At 35.6% G+C, this 14,047-nt stretch overlaps 1 protein-coding gene across 1 annotated transcript in view; it reads left to right on the forward strand.

Moving 5' to 3' along the window:
• The window catches only part of ipo11 (importin 11), a 262,035-nt gene that overhangs the window by 173,408 nt on the left and 74,580 nt on the right, over positions 1-14,047 (forward strand). Inside the window, exon 27 of the mRNA XM_006626819.3 lies at positions 1,977-2,098. Coding sequence (XP_006626882.2) covers positions 1,977-2,098 — 122 coding nt within the window. The remainder of the gene's footprint in view (positions 1-1,976; positions 2,099-14,047) is intronic.

The following is a 14,047-nucleotide window of genomic DNA, read 5'->3' on the forward strand; positions in this document are numbered from 1 at the left end:
TTTTCAATTATTGTCTGAAATGTTTTCAGCAAGCTTTATGCTGATTCATATTTAATATTGTAGGACTGATCAGCGTGCCTTACATATGAAAAAGAAAGATGGCAACACAATATCTTCACTCTTACTCTTGTACTTCTAAATAACTAGTCTTTCTGTTAACTGTGTATATTTTAGGATGAGCCTGTAGCTCAAAGAGTTACATATTAACTTAAGATCATTTGGTTTATTATCCTGAGCATAGTTAATGGCAAATTTCAGTTTATTGCATACAGATCCAAATAATATTGATAATTTCTTTGGTTATTTAACATTTAGTCAGAACAGAACTAAACTAATGTAGGTAACTATATATAATAAATATAACAAAAACTCTCAAAATTGTAGTTATAGTGGAAAAGGAAATGGCTTATGCTGGCTTTCTGTTTTGGGGTATCTCCAACAATGGAGATCATTAAAATAAAAATTGCCATCTTTCAGTTTTTACTCAAGTGTTGTACTATGAGCAGTAGAAATAAAAGTGGTATATTGATTTGTTCTTTTTGTCCACCAGTTTCTTCTGAAGATGTAATAATTAGTTCAGATTTTTTTTCTTAATTTCCTAAGCTGTATTTCAGTTATGAAGAAAGAACGGGGTTGATATAACCTCTTCTAACACCACTTGGCGTGCAGTTGCATATTTAGCCTATATAAAACCAGTATAAAGCAAACAAATAAGAAAAGGCATTATGCTTGGAGCACATACTGTATACAGTATGTCACTTACAGTTCAGTGAAAGAAACCATACAGTATGTTATATTTTGCTCTTACATTTATGGATTGAAGGTACTTTCTGAAAACTGGCTCCAAAAAGCCCTTCTTCCAACATCCATCAAATGGTTAACAACTGAGAAGTATAATTTAGCCTTTATCATTTAACCAGAGCATCCAAGTGGGAACTATGGGGAATTGCATTTAATTAATTAGATATATAAGATTGCATTTTTCATAGGTCCCAAGGTACTTTTCATATAGGTGGACACCTAGTTGATGCACAGAAGCCATTATGTGCCAGTAAGCCTGCTAAAATGCACATTATATAGACAAGAAATTACTTTACCTTTTAACTCAATGAGAAGATTTAGGCAGACTATAGCACAGTCTCCGTTAGCTACTGCCGACCAAATAAGCCTCCTCTCATCTGCAAACTTTCCTTATTTTCTTAATCAAACCGAAGAACATTCTAATGCAATAGCAGCAGCAGTCTGTCTAAAAACACCACTTTATTCAAATCATAAAATGCTATGCAAACAAGGGATAATTAAAAATAAAAAAACAATTCAATATTATTTTACTTAGTACTAGCAGTGACTAGCACAACACTGCAAGTATATTGAGAGCATTTTCCTTCACCTTGAGGCAAGTGTGATTGAATGAATCATATCAATATTTATTACGTTTAACATATTAAATCACTATTATATGACTGTTGCTAATTGTGAGTGTAGTTTGGCATATACTGCATGTTGTACCAAAAATAACAGTGTTTTACTGTCATTAAACTGTAGCGTTTAACAGTATTTTATCATAGTTTGATATTGCTGTGTATATACTACATCAGTTCATAAATCACCATTATCCAATGTCCTGTTCTTGATCTTGTTTATATTTGACTTTAAAAAAGAATACAAAGGCAGTACTCAGTCTCTTTTTCATAATTTAATTATTCTTTAGCTTTCAGCATATTCTGTTTTTTAAATTTTGTGCATGAAATATTTGACTTCTCTATCTTCATAACTGCAACTTTACCTTGAACAGGTAATCAAAAAATAGCAATGAAAATGACAATATAGTGTTATACTGTATATTGTACTCATTGTCCCAGACAGTGATCTGATATTCCATAGGTCTGTTAGTTCTAAGGTCTAAGGTTCTGTACAGTGGTTATTTAATTATAAGAAAACATATCCACCCACCGGAGTCTTCTTTCCTTTTTAAGATGGATCAGCTCCTGGGCAGTTTGATTGAGATGTGGGTGGACCGAATGGACAACATTACACAGCCAGAGAGAAGGAAGCTGTCATCCTTGGCTTTGCTGTCATTACTTCCATCTGACAACAGGTAAACAACACATAATAAGATAGCGTCTATGTAAATATGCCTGCAATAGTCTCAGGGACTCATTCATTCATTAATTTGTTTGAATATATGATGGTAACCTTGGAATTGCAAATTATTCATGCTTGCATTATGCCTGCCAGCAGTGTTTTAGTTGCACCTACAGTCTGCTATTAACTTCTTCATTTGTGAACACACATTTTGTCATCAGGAACTTCAATGTGCAAATGAAGTGTGTTTTATGGTGTTACAGTGTTATACAATGTAAGACGAAAGGCTTTGACAGATACAGGTACCTTAACCCAACACACTAGTAGTAATGGTGTTAAACAGTTACTTGCAGTGAATTGCTGTTTGAATACTTGTCCCTATGATTTTGAAGGTTACAATTTCATAAGTAGCTTTCTGCACACGTATTTTGAAAAAAAGATTGTAATTGCACTGATCATTCATTTTCAATCATATCTGATGCATCTGCTGACAAATAACTGAGCTCTGATCTTGAATGCACATTCAATTGAAATGCATATGTACAAATAAGATTTTCTGTTTCATATTTTAATATTGGGCCTGTATGGATCACATTTTGTTAATCATTTTCTAGGAAAACACAATCTTTCACGTGGTCTTAAAGGAAAATAAATGATGACATGCAAATGCACTTTGAAGATAAAGCTGTCCATAAAAATGACACTGCCAGCAAAATCCAACACACAAAACTGTATTTTGACATTTTTATAAAGAAGCAGAAAAAGACATGTGGCTAACCTGTTTAAAGTGTATTTAATGGTAACCAGCTGTTGTTTTGCCAATCCATTATAGTGAAGATTTCTCTTGTCATATTCTGCAAATTGAATGAGGTAAGAGTCCTTTTGCTTGAAAAGAGATAAGGTATACAAATATAGCACCTTAGTGAGTCCATGGCGTTTTGAATTGACTTCATGGTTGTCACTGCAATGCTGCTCTCTAGTTCATGATGTTCTGTATGTTTGTACGGTTAAGAAGACTGTCACTGGCTATTAATTAGGCATTACATGCCTGATAATCAGATAGTTCCTATGTTTACATGATCCTACTAGTACTGGTATATTGAACTTCTCTGTGGTTTTGACATACATATACATGATATTATCTGAAAAATGGGCAGCACTTGGAAACTTTAATTAATTGACTTTGTTTGATGTAGCCTACGGTATATCAGTGGTGCAGAAAAAAACATTACTCTATGGTCTAATTACTTCCAGAGGTCTTAGTACTAACAAAAAAAAAAGATTGATATGAAAACAGAGTGTAGAACCTTCCAAACTGTTCAAAACATCCGATCATGTTTACATTCCTAGGTTGATGTGTTGTAGGAAAGGTGTTCACAGAGTTATAAAATTCAAAAGAATTTTCAATTAAAAATGAAAATGTGCTGCATTTAATGTGCACTGGTCTTTTACATTCAGTATGATGCTTTTATCTTAAATTTTAATCATTTAATTTTCTGGGAGAAAGATGTTGTTCTTTGGCCTACTTAGAAATATAAAGATGTCCCATGAAAAAAATGGTTGGTATTTTTTTAATACCAAAAAATGCTTTTGTTTGTATTTTTTAAAGTATCCTTTCATGTCATTCTAATGAAGATGTTGTGCATTATTAAATACAGCAGAAGGAGTGCTTAAAAATGAAAACCTGTGCAAAAATCCTTGAGGAAGAAAATACTTTATTAAATATTTAAAAAGCAATTATTTTATTTCTGGTCAGTTAAATATTTCTTTTTGCCTTTGGCTCTTTGAAAAAGCACAAATAACTGCAAATACACTTGATTAATGAGTGTAACTTTATTTTCCTATGTGTATTTGTCCCCTCAAGGCTACTTTGACTCTTTAGAATTAATGTAATAAATTATATTCATATATTAATACTTGAGGACATCTTGCATTTGCTGTATAGATTAATATGTTCCTGTTTGGCCATGTTCGGACACTGTGTTACTATGAATAATAGTTGAATAATATACTGAATGTTTTTCCAATGCATCCTAACACACATCGCAATGTCAAGCTGAGATAGAAGTTATTTTTGCATAGTGATGGGCATCCAATCATCATCATAGATAGTGAAATTAGAAATTACATCGATTCAAATCTAGAATTCGTTTTCAATTGATTTAAAAAGTGATTGACAGAACAGTACCATTTCTTGTCAGAAAAGCCTTTTCTTTTGTTGACATCACAGGACAAATTGACATCACAAACTTTTAGTCCATTAAAATGAAGGGTTCAATTCAATTCAAAATATCATTTAAAATGTCATAATTATCATGTCCACTCATGTTGTAGGATTCCCAACTGCCGCCACAGTTGACAGACCTGTCCATTAGGCTGTTACTGTAACAATGAGGTATGGATGGCAATCAGTCCCACCTGAATGTACTTAATTCATGGTATTTAAAACCTGCAATACTGATACTACAGCGTTTAGTCTTAGTGTGTTTTTCACTTCGTCTTGGCGTTTTTCCGTGAGCTTTCTCGTTTTTAGGCTTTTTTTTAACTTTTAGATCACCCTCTGGCTTATTTTTGTATTGCTCTGACTTTCAAACTTTGCATTCCTGCTAGATTTTCTGGTTTTTGGATTCTCCAAAACTTCTTCACCTTGATTTAGTTTTTTTTGATTCAGTTCTTACCTGATTTCTTCAACCTTGGATTGTGATTCTCTGCTTGTTCACTCAGCTTTCCAGCTCATTGCTTACCCTCCATTGGATTCTGTATTAATTTACAGAGCGCTGCACTTCTTTTAGGTACAGCACATTAGAATAATACAATTTCATTAAACATTAAAATAATAAAGCTTCAACAAGACAATAGTTAAGAGTGGAGAACATTTCTTACCACTTAGAAGTATAGATACTGAATTATGAACATATTTGGCTCACTGTCCCTGCACTTTATCTTCTTCACAGTTGAAAGCACTCCAGTTGGGATTCTCTCTAATTTAAAGGACAGGGTTCAAAATCTATGGAACCCTAAAAAGAATTCTGGTTAAAGTCATAACATAGCAGAACAAGTGAATGCATCTCGCTGTGTAATTACCACTACACAGGGATACAAATAAATAGAGGATCACCTACAGTTCTAATGTAGGTAGATTTTCTGGTTATATCAGCATTTCCAGTAATACTTCAATAAATCTAATCCATGATTAGGTTACGAAATGAGAGGAAGATGGTTTTCCTCTTTTTCAAGCATTCGCTCTGCAAATTTGGTTCCAGCATGTTTTGAATTTCCACCTGCATCCCTGGCTCTTCATGTTCCTGCTGTAGAGATTCAAGAAGACATCGTGCAGTTTGGTTTAGTTTTCAATAGTCAAGTAGAGAGTTACTTGACTCTGATGAACACATAGTTGTGTATCATCACAATAGCTGTGGCAGTGAGCATTTCTTTGTGTTTCCATGTAGAGAATGGAATGTTGTGCGAGTTGTCTAGCTGCTCAGTAGCTGCTCAAAACAATTTTAGGGATTCTTTCCTTCTCAGCTAAAACAATTACCTTAACTGCCGCAGGGGTACAAAAAAGATCAACCAAATTCCATGAGCAACATTTTAAAACAAGGGAAAAAAATGCTAAAACAAGTTATGAAAAGATGGTTATGTGATACAGCGAAAGACTGGCTTTATTACATTTTGGCGCAAACAACAAGCTGAATGGTGTATGCTTGATTCAAGATGGCTGCCTGTTTTAAAAAATGTGGCATAGCTTGTCTGAATAGGTAATTGGAACTCTGAGGAAGTCAGATTTCACATGAGGCTGTTGGATTAGGCTTTGTGTGGAATTAGCCATTCCTGTGAGCTAATAAAGGATCTTATAAGACAAGTTGGGCAGTGAAGGATCTACATCTTGGTTCTGGGCTGGAAGCAGTGAGAATGAGATGTTAAGACTCATTAGCACTGTATGAAAGTGAAAGCAATCACACTATGTAAGTACTTCACAAGAGAAGAAGAGTTGTCTCAAGACCCTAATTCAAATACTCCTCAAGTCCAAACAGAAGATGAGAGCTTTGAAAGGTAGAAGGTGGGAAAATCTTATCACAATCGATGATCCATTGGATTCCCTGTTCGAGGATATCTTCATTATGGTGGGTAGAACAAAAAGTCATCTTCAACAAATTTCTGTTAGTTGGAGTATCCCAGGTAACGCATATCTTTTTGTTTGGTCCCACTGGAAAGGGCTATCCATGATTGCAGTCCATCTGCACTATATGAATAAGGTCAGTGTTTCCTGGAATGACCCTGTCTCTGCCCCAGCTATGTCCAGGAGGGCTTACAACATACATTCAACCCATGGGGTTGACATATTGAGGATTGTTGAATTACCATTACCTTAGTGAGCTGTCATTCTGGCCTTGATGTAATGCATGACTTTTTTTAACAAGGAACCGCTATGGCCAGATAAACAGTAATACCACTTTTTATTTGAAAGGCTTTCAAGGCACATTTTGTCATCAGGAACTGGCCATGAAAATTTGCCACCTGGAGATACCATACTGTACTATAATAAGTTACCTAAATCATTGCAGGGGGCTTCTGACTTGCCGACTCTAGTTCCTGCTGTGCATGTAGACTTGCAGACTCTTATGTTATCATTTTGTGAGGCATTGCAATTCATTCTTTGTATCAGACATCTTTAAAATTCAAGTTTCATTCATATTTGTGAAATGTAGTGTTTAAAGTGAAAGCCAGCACGATGTAGGCTTTCAATGCCACCAAAGATGAGTTGTTAAAGCAATTATGATGAGGGAGTGATTTTACCCAGAAGTCAGCTTACAATGTTCCAGTCAAGCAGAATGTAGGGAGCCTAAAATGTAATTTCTTCAAGTAGTAATAGTGTGGAATTTTTAGCCTCACTGTCAATAGCCCGTCTTCTTAATCTATTTAATCTACTTAACATAATTTACATGTATAATGCAGCCTTATATGTGTACATTTTATTATGATCATAAGTATTCCCATTCTGGTCTCTGGGAATTTGAGAATGAACAGCTCTTGCAGCATTTTGCAATTTTGGGTGTATACCTCTTAGATTGGTGTACGTGCAGATGCAAATCAAACCAAGAGCATAGAACTGTCACGCCTTACAGCTCTTACTAACCTCTTCTAGACAATTCCTTATGCAAGTACATCAGAGTGAACTCTCCCTAGAGTGTCATACATTGAGTTGAGCTCCTCTGATTGCAGTGTGCTCCTATCAAATGCTCATTTTAATCAGATGATTCAAACCAGGCAGTCACTTTCATAACCAGGATTCTTTACAGACAATGCAGACAGTTCAATCAGTGAAAATCTTAGCAAAAATAAGTAAGCATGACTGCAGATGTCACTTTTTCTTGATTCTTTTTTCTGCTGGTTTAATATATGGAAATTAGGATAATTGTGGAAAAAACTATACCTGACCTGTTGATTTAACACTGTGTGTCAGCCAAACATACTGTAGCTTTCTTTTCCATTAATACGCAAATACTAGAAAGCAGAGAATTAAAATCTAGTTTATCACATTTACATGGCCAGTATGTTTGCATTTCAGTTCACCTTGGAAGGAACTACATTAGGTGTGTAAGTTGTATACAAAGGTCATACAGAGGTGTTGCCCTTATTAGAATTGTGATATTACACCTTTTTCCCCCACAAGACCAAATATATTCTTGTCAGACAGATTTGCATTTAAAAATTAAAATGTTACAACGTCTCTGTGAACTCAATTAAAATCCTCTTAATTGAGATGCAGGTAACCTCTAGTGAGCCCCTTTTAAAATTCTTTTTTTTTTTCCTACTGACACTTTCAGAAATAGCCTTTGTCATGATCAGGGTAGCCAAAATGGCCTTCTAATTATTTCTCATTATTAAGTACTGGGGGTATAATTCTGTTCACGTTTGTATATTTTCTACATGCATATTTATTGGATAATATTTTTTTGCCAAGCTCGAGGGGCTTTTGGTACAGGTACTGGAAAATGTTGTGAAAATGAAATTCTCAACTCCTATATTTCTGTTATACATCTGACACAGGCTGTGTTTAAAGCATTCTTAAACATTTTATTTTCTTAGACCCAGGAATGTAATGACAGAATTTTGAATTTAGAGTCTGATAAGCAGTTTGAGACCGTAAACTGAGGAAGTGGTGATTGATAATGTAAATCAGTAGTGTGCCTCTAATCTGCCATCCTTCTAAAGTCATGTGTAAAGGAGATTAATTCTATGAAAATTATTCAATTTTGGATAAGATATTTCTGTTTGGTGTGTGTAGATATGGTTTACTAGCATGTATCTGTATTACAACAAAATATGAGAAAATGCCCAAACAGTGATAGCAACTCTTCACAGATTACAGTGGGGGCATCCCCACTACTTAAATGCTTTTTTCAAGTAAACAAAATGGCAACTGTTTTTAAATCTGAAGTAACAAAACAACACATATAAATAGAATTAGAGTCAACAGGAAAATTTAAGAATGAAGTTAGTAATATAATGGTGATTTTAAAATTCACTTTAAGTTTTGATAGATTGACCTGAAAATGTTCGGGTAGGGAGCTACATCAGCATATGTTGGCTTCAAAGGAACAAGTGACAACTAACATGTGAAGGGTCTCAAGAGCCAAAATTGTTCTTTGCATAACTGTTATTTTTTTCTTAATTTGAAAATGCAATTTTCCTCTTTATTTTTTTGACTCTGGTAAACACTACGTGCTTATCTGCTTTTCCCTCAGTTTGTAATAGCTGTATCCTCAACTATTTTTGTAGAAGCGCAAGTGTTTGATAGCAAGGAGGTACTACCCTTCTTAAAGTAGATAGCGAGCAGCTCAAAAATGTACAGCAGTCCTGTCAGTATTCCTGCCACTTACCATTTAACTTTCTAGCTATCACTGAGGGATCTCTTGCAAATGTACAGTGGTTCAGTATGTAAATCTTTCTTTAGGGGGAAAGAGGTTAGACTCATTATGCAAATTCACAATGAGTATGTAAAATTGTGAATAAAAAGCGTCATACATATTCATCCAGGGTATTTGGGTTTCACGATTAAGAAACACAATTACAATGACTAGCTGGAAATAAGCAAGGGTGGCTTCTTCACATGTAATGTTATACATTGGAAGCAGTAATCTTTTCATTACACTGCTATCTAATTGTACTTCTTTGAACTGACCACTCCTGTCTTCTTTCTGTTTGACCTGGTATTTCACAAAAACAATTAACCATAATAATATGAGGTAATGTGGGGTCACTTTCCAAATAGGTGACTTTGACTAGAATAATATACTTCAGTGAAAAGGGATGTGAGTTATATAATGATTAATAAATTAAAGTATCACTTTGAAAAATGTTAATTCTGGATAAAATGGTAAGCTTTAGTGGTGAGGATTTCTCAGTTTTAAATTGCATCGTGTCTTATTAATAGTGCTTCACCACTTTTTGAACTCCAACACCTTTCTACATTGTACCAAAATAAAATAAATTGCTAGTGGCATGTAGTTTCAGGATTTGCCAGAGGGAATTACAGTATAGGCTAATTTTGCTTCACTTTGGATGATTGTATTAATGTAAATTTGTGGCAGGAGAACGTAGTTGATTTTTTTCAGATTTTTTTTAAATCCAGTATGTCATGAAAGTGAATACAACCTTGTCATCTCAAAATATTGTTACAAGTAGTATGTTGTATATGAATATTTTCTTTAACATAAATTATTGCAGGATTGCTTAAAATTCAATTTTGTAGCTTTGTCTAAAAAAACAGTATTAAAGAAATGTATATATACCATGCAGACTGTTATTATCATTGCTTAAAGATTTAGTTAAATAAGACCTAGCCTAGCCAAGATGTGAAATGCCTTGTGTTGATTAACACCCAAGCAATTGGTGTTGACACCTGTGATTCTACTCCTGTTATACTAAAAAAGAAAACATGCACTTGCATTTTTATATGGCTAAAACAGTAGTGATGTAAGGGTTTTTAATTTACTGTGCCAATTAGAAATTGGATATAATTGCGGTGTAAAATTAGTTTCCTTAATTCATTAATAACATGTATGCTTAATGACAAATGTCAAGACAGCTTATTATGGGGACCCTTTGTATTGCAACTCTAATTTTGTCAGGTTATTACAGTATCTCAGTGCAGTGAAATATATACTGATGTAGGGAAAAACCGGTTCAGGGACGCCAAATATGTAATCATAGTGGCTCTCTGAAGGCACCAGTTCTGTAGGGTTTGGGCATTTACTGAGACAATTATTAATTGTAGCAGTAAATCACAAAGTCGATTCTTTTGATGGCTTTAGAATCCAACCATGCGACATAACTCAAACAACGCACACACACAGGTACTAATACACAAGGATACATTTATTAATACATAGAATATGCATGTAAACCTAACAGATCTTATCGAGAGGGTTATCAGAATACAAAAGGTATATATTCAATCAGTTACAAAGAGTTACACATCAAGAGGACATACGTTCAGTATATCATTCATTAAGACCGTTTCGTAAACTTGGTTACAACTTCTACATTAGATACTCAAAACAAGTACATAACTCTTAGGAATTAAATTGATATCAACTGGTTGGGATAACAATTGAATTCTCGAGCTGTAATGCATTGAAGTTGAATACTCATCCAATCTTTGGGGATTCAGATCTCCTGCGGGCACAAAGAAACCGTTGCAGGCTGTTGCTGTCCAATCCGCACTCTCTGGCTCCGTGCCAGGCTGTGCTGTGCGGCTTGCGACGGTGCGCTGCTGATGCTCACTGACCGGCTAGTTAGTGTTGGCTTTAACTAGCAAAGTTTGTGCACAGGAGAAAAGATGACTGTGGGTCCCAGCAAGTCAGGAAGAGGACCGGTTCGTTCCTGATGAAGAGCTAGTTCTGAATAATGATTCAGCTGTCCACAGTTCCGACCTGTTCACGAGGCCTGCTGCTGGTTACTCTCTGGCAACCTCCACTCTAGACTCTTAGAACAAAGGAAAGTTCTGGCACTCGGACACACTGGCCGTTCCGTGGTTGTCCGGGCTGAGTCTCGGGATGGTCAGAAGGCGCGCTGCGAGAATGTCCTGCCCTTGGGAGCCTTCTGCTCCTGGGCCGTCCTGCCCTGGAATTCTCCTTTGAATTCAATTTAGAACAGTCCACAGAATCCCCTCCAGAATCTTACTGAATCTTACTGAATCTGAATCTTGTTGAATCTCACTGAATCTCAATCTTACAGGCTCTCTGTGTTGCCTGTTTTTACCTGGAGGAACTTCAGCTCATTGATTGGCTGAAAGTTCCATGGGCATCAGAGTCCCACGTGGGTTACTCGGCCCTACCAGTCCCTGATTGGTTAATCAAGGTGAGATATGAGTCACTTAGTCCTGACACTTAGTAATGCAGTCCAGATGTCCAACTGGCACTCCCTAGACAGATAGGCGCCAATGGATGACCATTGATCATGATAGCCAGGCTTAGCTAAGTGCCTCCCCCTTTGGGAGCTGTCCTTATCAAAAAAAACATCCTGCATGAATGGTTTCTCTGTGGCTGCACCACAGAGATGAACAGAGAAATGGGGCCTCATTTGGGAAGGCTCAGAACACTTAATTCTTTCTTATTAATAAGCCTCGCCGCTACACTGAGAAGCAGAGAATTCCAGAATTAAGTAATTGGAAGCTTTTGTTGTATTTTTAAAAAACTTTAATTGCCAATTTGTATTGATATATCCACCGGATTTGGAATAGCCAATGGTGTATTTTCCTTTGCGGCTCGCAGTTCTGAACTCGTGCAGGAGACAGTTGGCAAGAGCAGACTGACCGCTCCAGCCGAACCACCTTTTAACATATCACAGGAAGGACAACTCACTTCCTGAGATTGAAGGTTCACTGACGGCTTCTCGTGCCTGCATGCCATAGCGGTCGTTGTGTTACTAAGACATGAGAGAGCCTTCGCTGCATCCTACTCTAAACTAGGTATGAACCAAGCTGAACCCCTGGATCATGGATCTTGAGGAATTGTGAGCTCCTTCGTCAGGCACTGTAATTGTGTGCAGAGAAGCTCAGTGCAGATTATTTGTTATAAATCCTCACATCCCTTTGCAGTCTGTTTCTTGGGTTTGGAACATTTTTTTTGTAGTTTGAGAGTTTTTATTAGTACATTTTTGAAAGTTATTTATGAGGTAATTTTCTGTTAGAACACAGAAAACTATAAAACTGTACATTACAAGGTCCTAAAGCTATACCTTCAGAACATGAGCTTATACATTTCATTTTTTAAGCAATGGCCTGCTCTCATTTAACTGAAAACATTTAGTTGAAGAATTACACTTCCCCTCCAATATTTATGATGCATCCCCTTCTATTTCTGGATGTCAAAGCAACTTTACATGATGTGTAAATACTCACTGCCTTTATGGTTTTTATGACCGTTCTTTGTTACCTCGTGAGTTCTTTTTTTATTAAATGCAGCTTTGTGCGCAAGTGGGATTTGTAGCTGTTCAATCTTAAATGAACGGAAAATACGAGACATTTCTTGGGGTGGGAAATTATGAAAATGCTGTACTCTTTTTAGTTCGTCCACACCTGTGCTCAGTTTTGTGTAATGTCGGTTATATTTCTACATTATTCCAGTAATTGTTTTTTAAGTAAACTTTAGCATTTTTAAAACATGTGTCTTAAACAGCTGTAAGTACAATCCAGTCAGTTTATATACTATAGCTATACATCAACATATAGGAATATCATTATGTCAAAGATAAAAATGTACTGAACAGTATGTGAAGGTATGGTTTTCTCTTTCACTGCAATTTGAATGTTGCATGGTAGTGCTTGAGTTTTATCTAGGCTGTTCTATTACAAATGTCAACTACAAAAGCTGCATAAGAAAAAGGATGAGATTAGCATTGTTTGACTGACTTCCATTTAAAGAAATCATCCTTGAGCTCCTTATTGTTTTGCATGTTTAAATTAAAGGTTCCACCTTGACTAAACATTTTCAACAGTTTTTGTTACCTATTTAAAGGTATTATTTTCTTCTCAAAACACAGTTTGCTTTTGTAGTCATCCAAATTGCTTTTTTCTAGCTCCAGTTATACTGAAATTTTGAGGAAATGCTAGTTTTGTCTGGCAGGTTAGTATTACTTTGATAAGATAATTACAAAGTTGGCAGATAAATCGATAGAGCAGATCTATTTCTTTTGACATAAAGACGCTGAACTCTTTTCTGTTTTTTTTTTAATTTGTGCCTTCTTTAATTAAGCCTTCTTAAATGTTTTATAATTTTGTGGCCTTATTGATATTTTAAACCGAGGATTGTTATTTTAGATCACCCAGTTAATTTGTGTATTGTAAATTGATTCTCATTTGATAAATTGAAGTGTTTGATGTTTTATATGATTGAAATGACAAATAATGAAATGACAAATAATAAATGTTTTACAGCTTACAAACATTCATAGACGTAATGTAGAAGTGACTGACTGATTGCTAATCACCACAGCTACATTGCAGGGAAAGGGATGTCTTAGAAAAATTGCAGAAAAATGGTAAGAATTGTGATATGCAATATGTCTTCTTCTTACACTGTCTTGCTTTTTCTCAGGATTGAAAGAACATTGTTCATTAATCAGTGCTTTGGGCAGCTAGATTAAATGTAAAATGAATGCAAATTCTTAAATACATGAATATCAAGTTCTTTAAGTGTTTGGTCATCTCTTTTGCATGATGGATATGAAAATATAATTTAGTTGTGACTCTTGAGGTGCTATGAATTTTACAGACATGGACTTTGTCATTGTCACAGACATTGTCAGGATTTCCATCAGCATCCAGGCACACAAACTCTCCAACCCCCCTCCTAACACACTCGCACTCCATATCTGCTGTCAAAGGACCCCGAAAAGAAGCAGTATAGTGCCACAAAGATTTGACCTCATCAGAAGTAGCATATCTGCCTGCCCA

This window comes from Lepisosteus oculatus, chromosome 3 (assembly GCF_040954835.1).
Source record: "Lepisosteus oculatus isolate fLepOcu1 chromosome 3, fLepOcu1.hap2, whole genome shotgun sequence".
Lineage (NCBI taxonomy): Eukaryota > Metazoa > Chordata > Actinopteri > Semionotiformes > Lepisosteidae > Lepisosteus > Lepisosteus oculatus.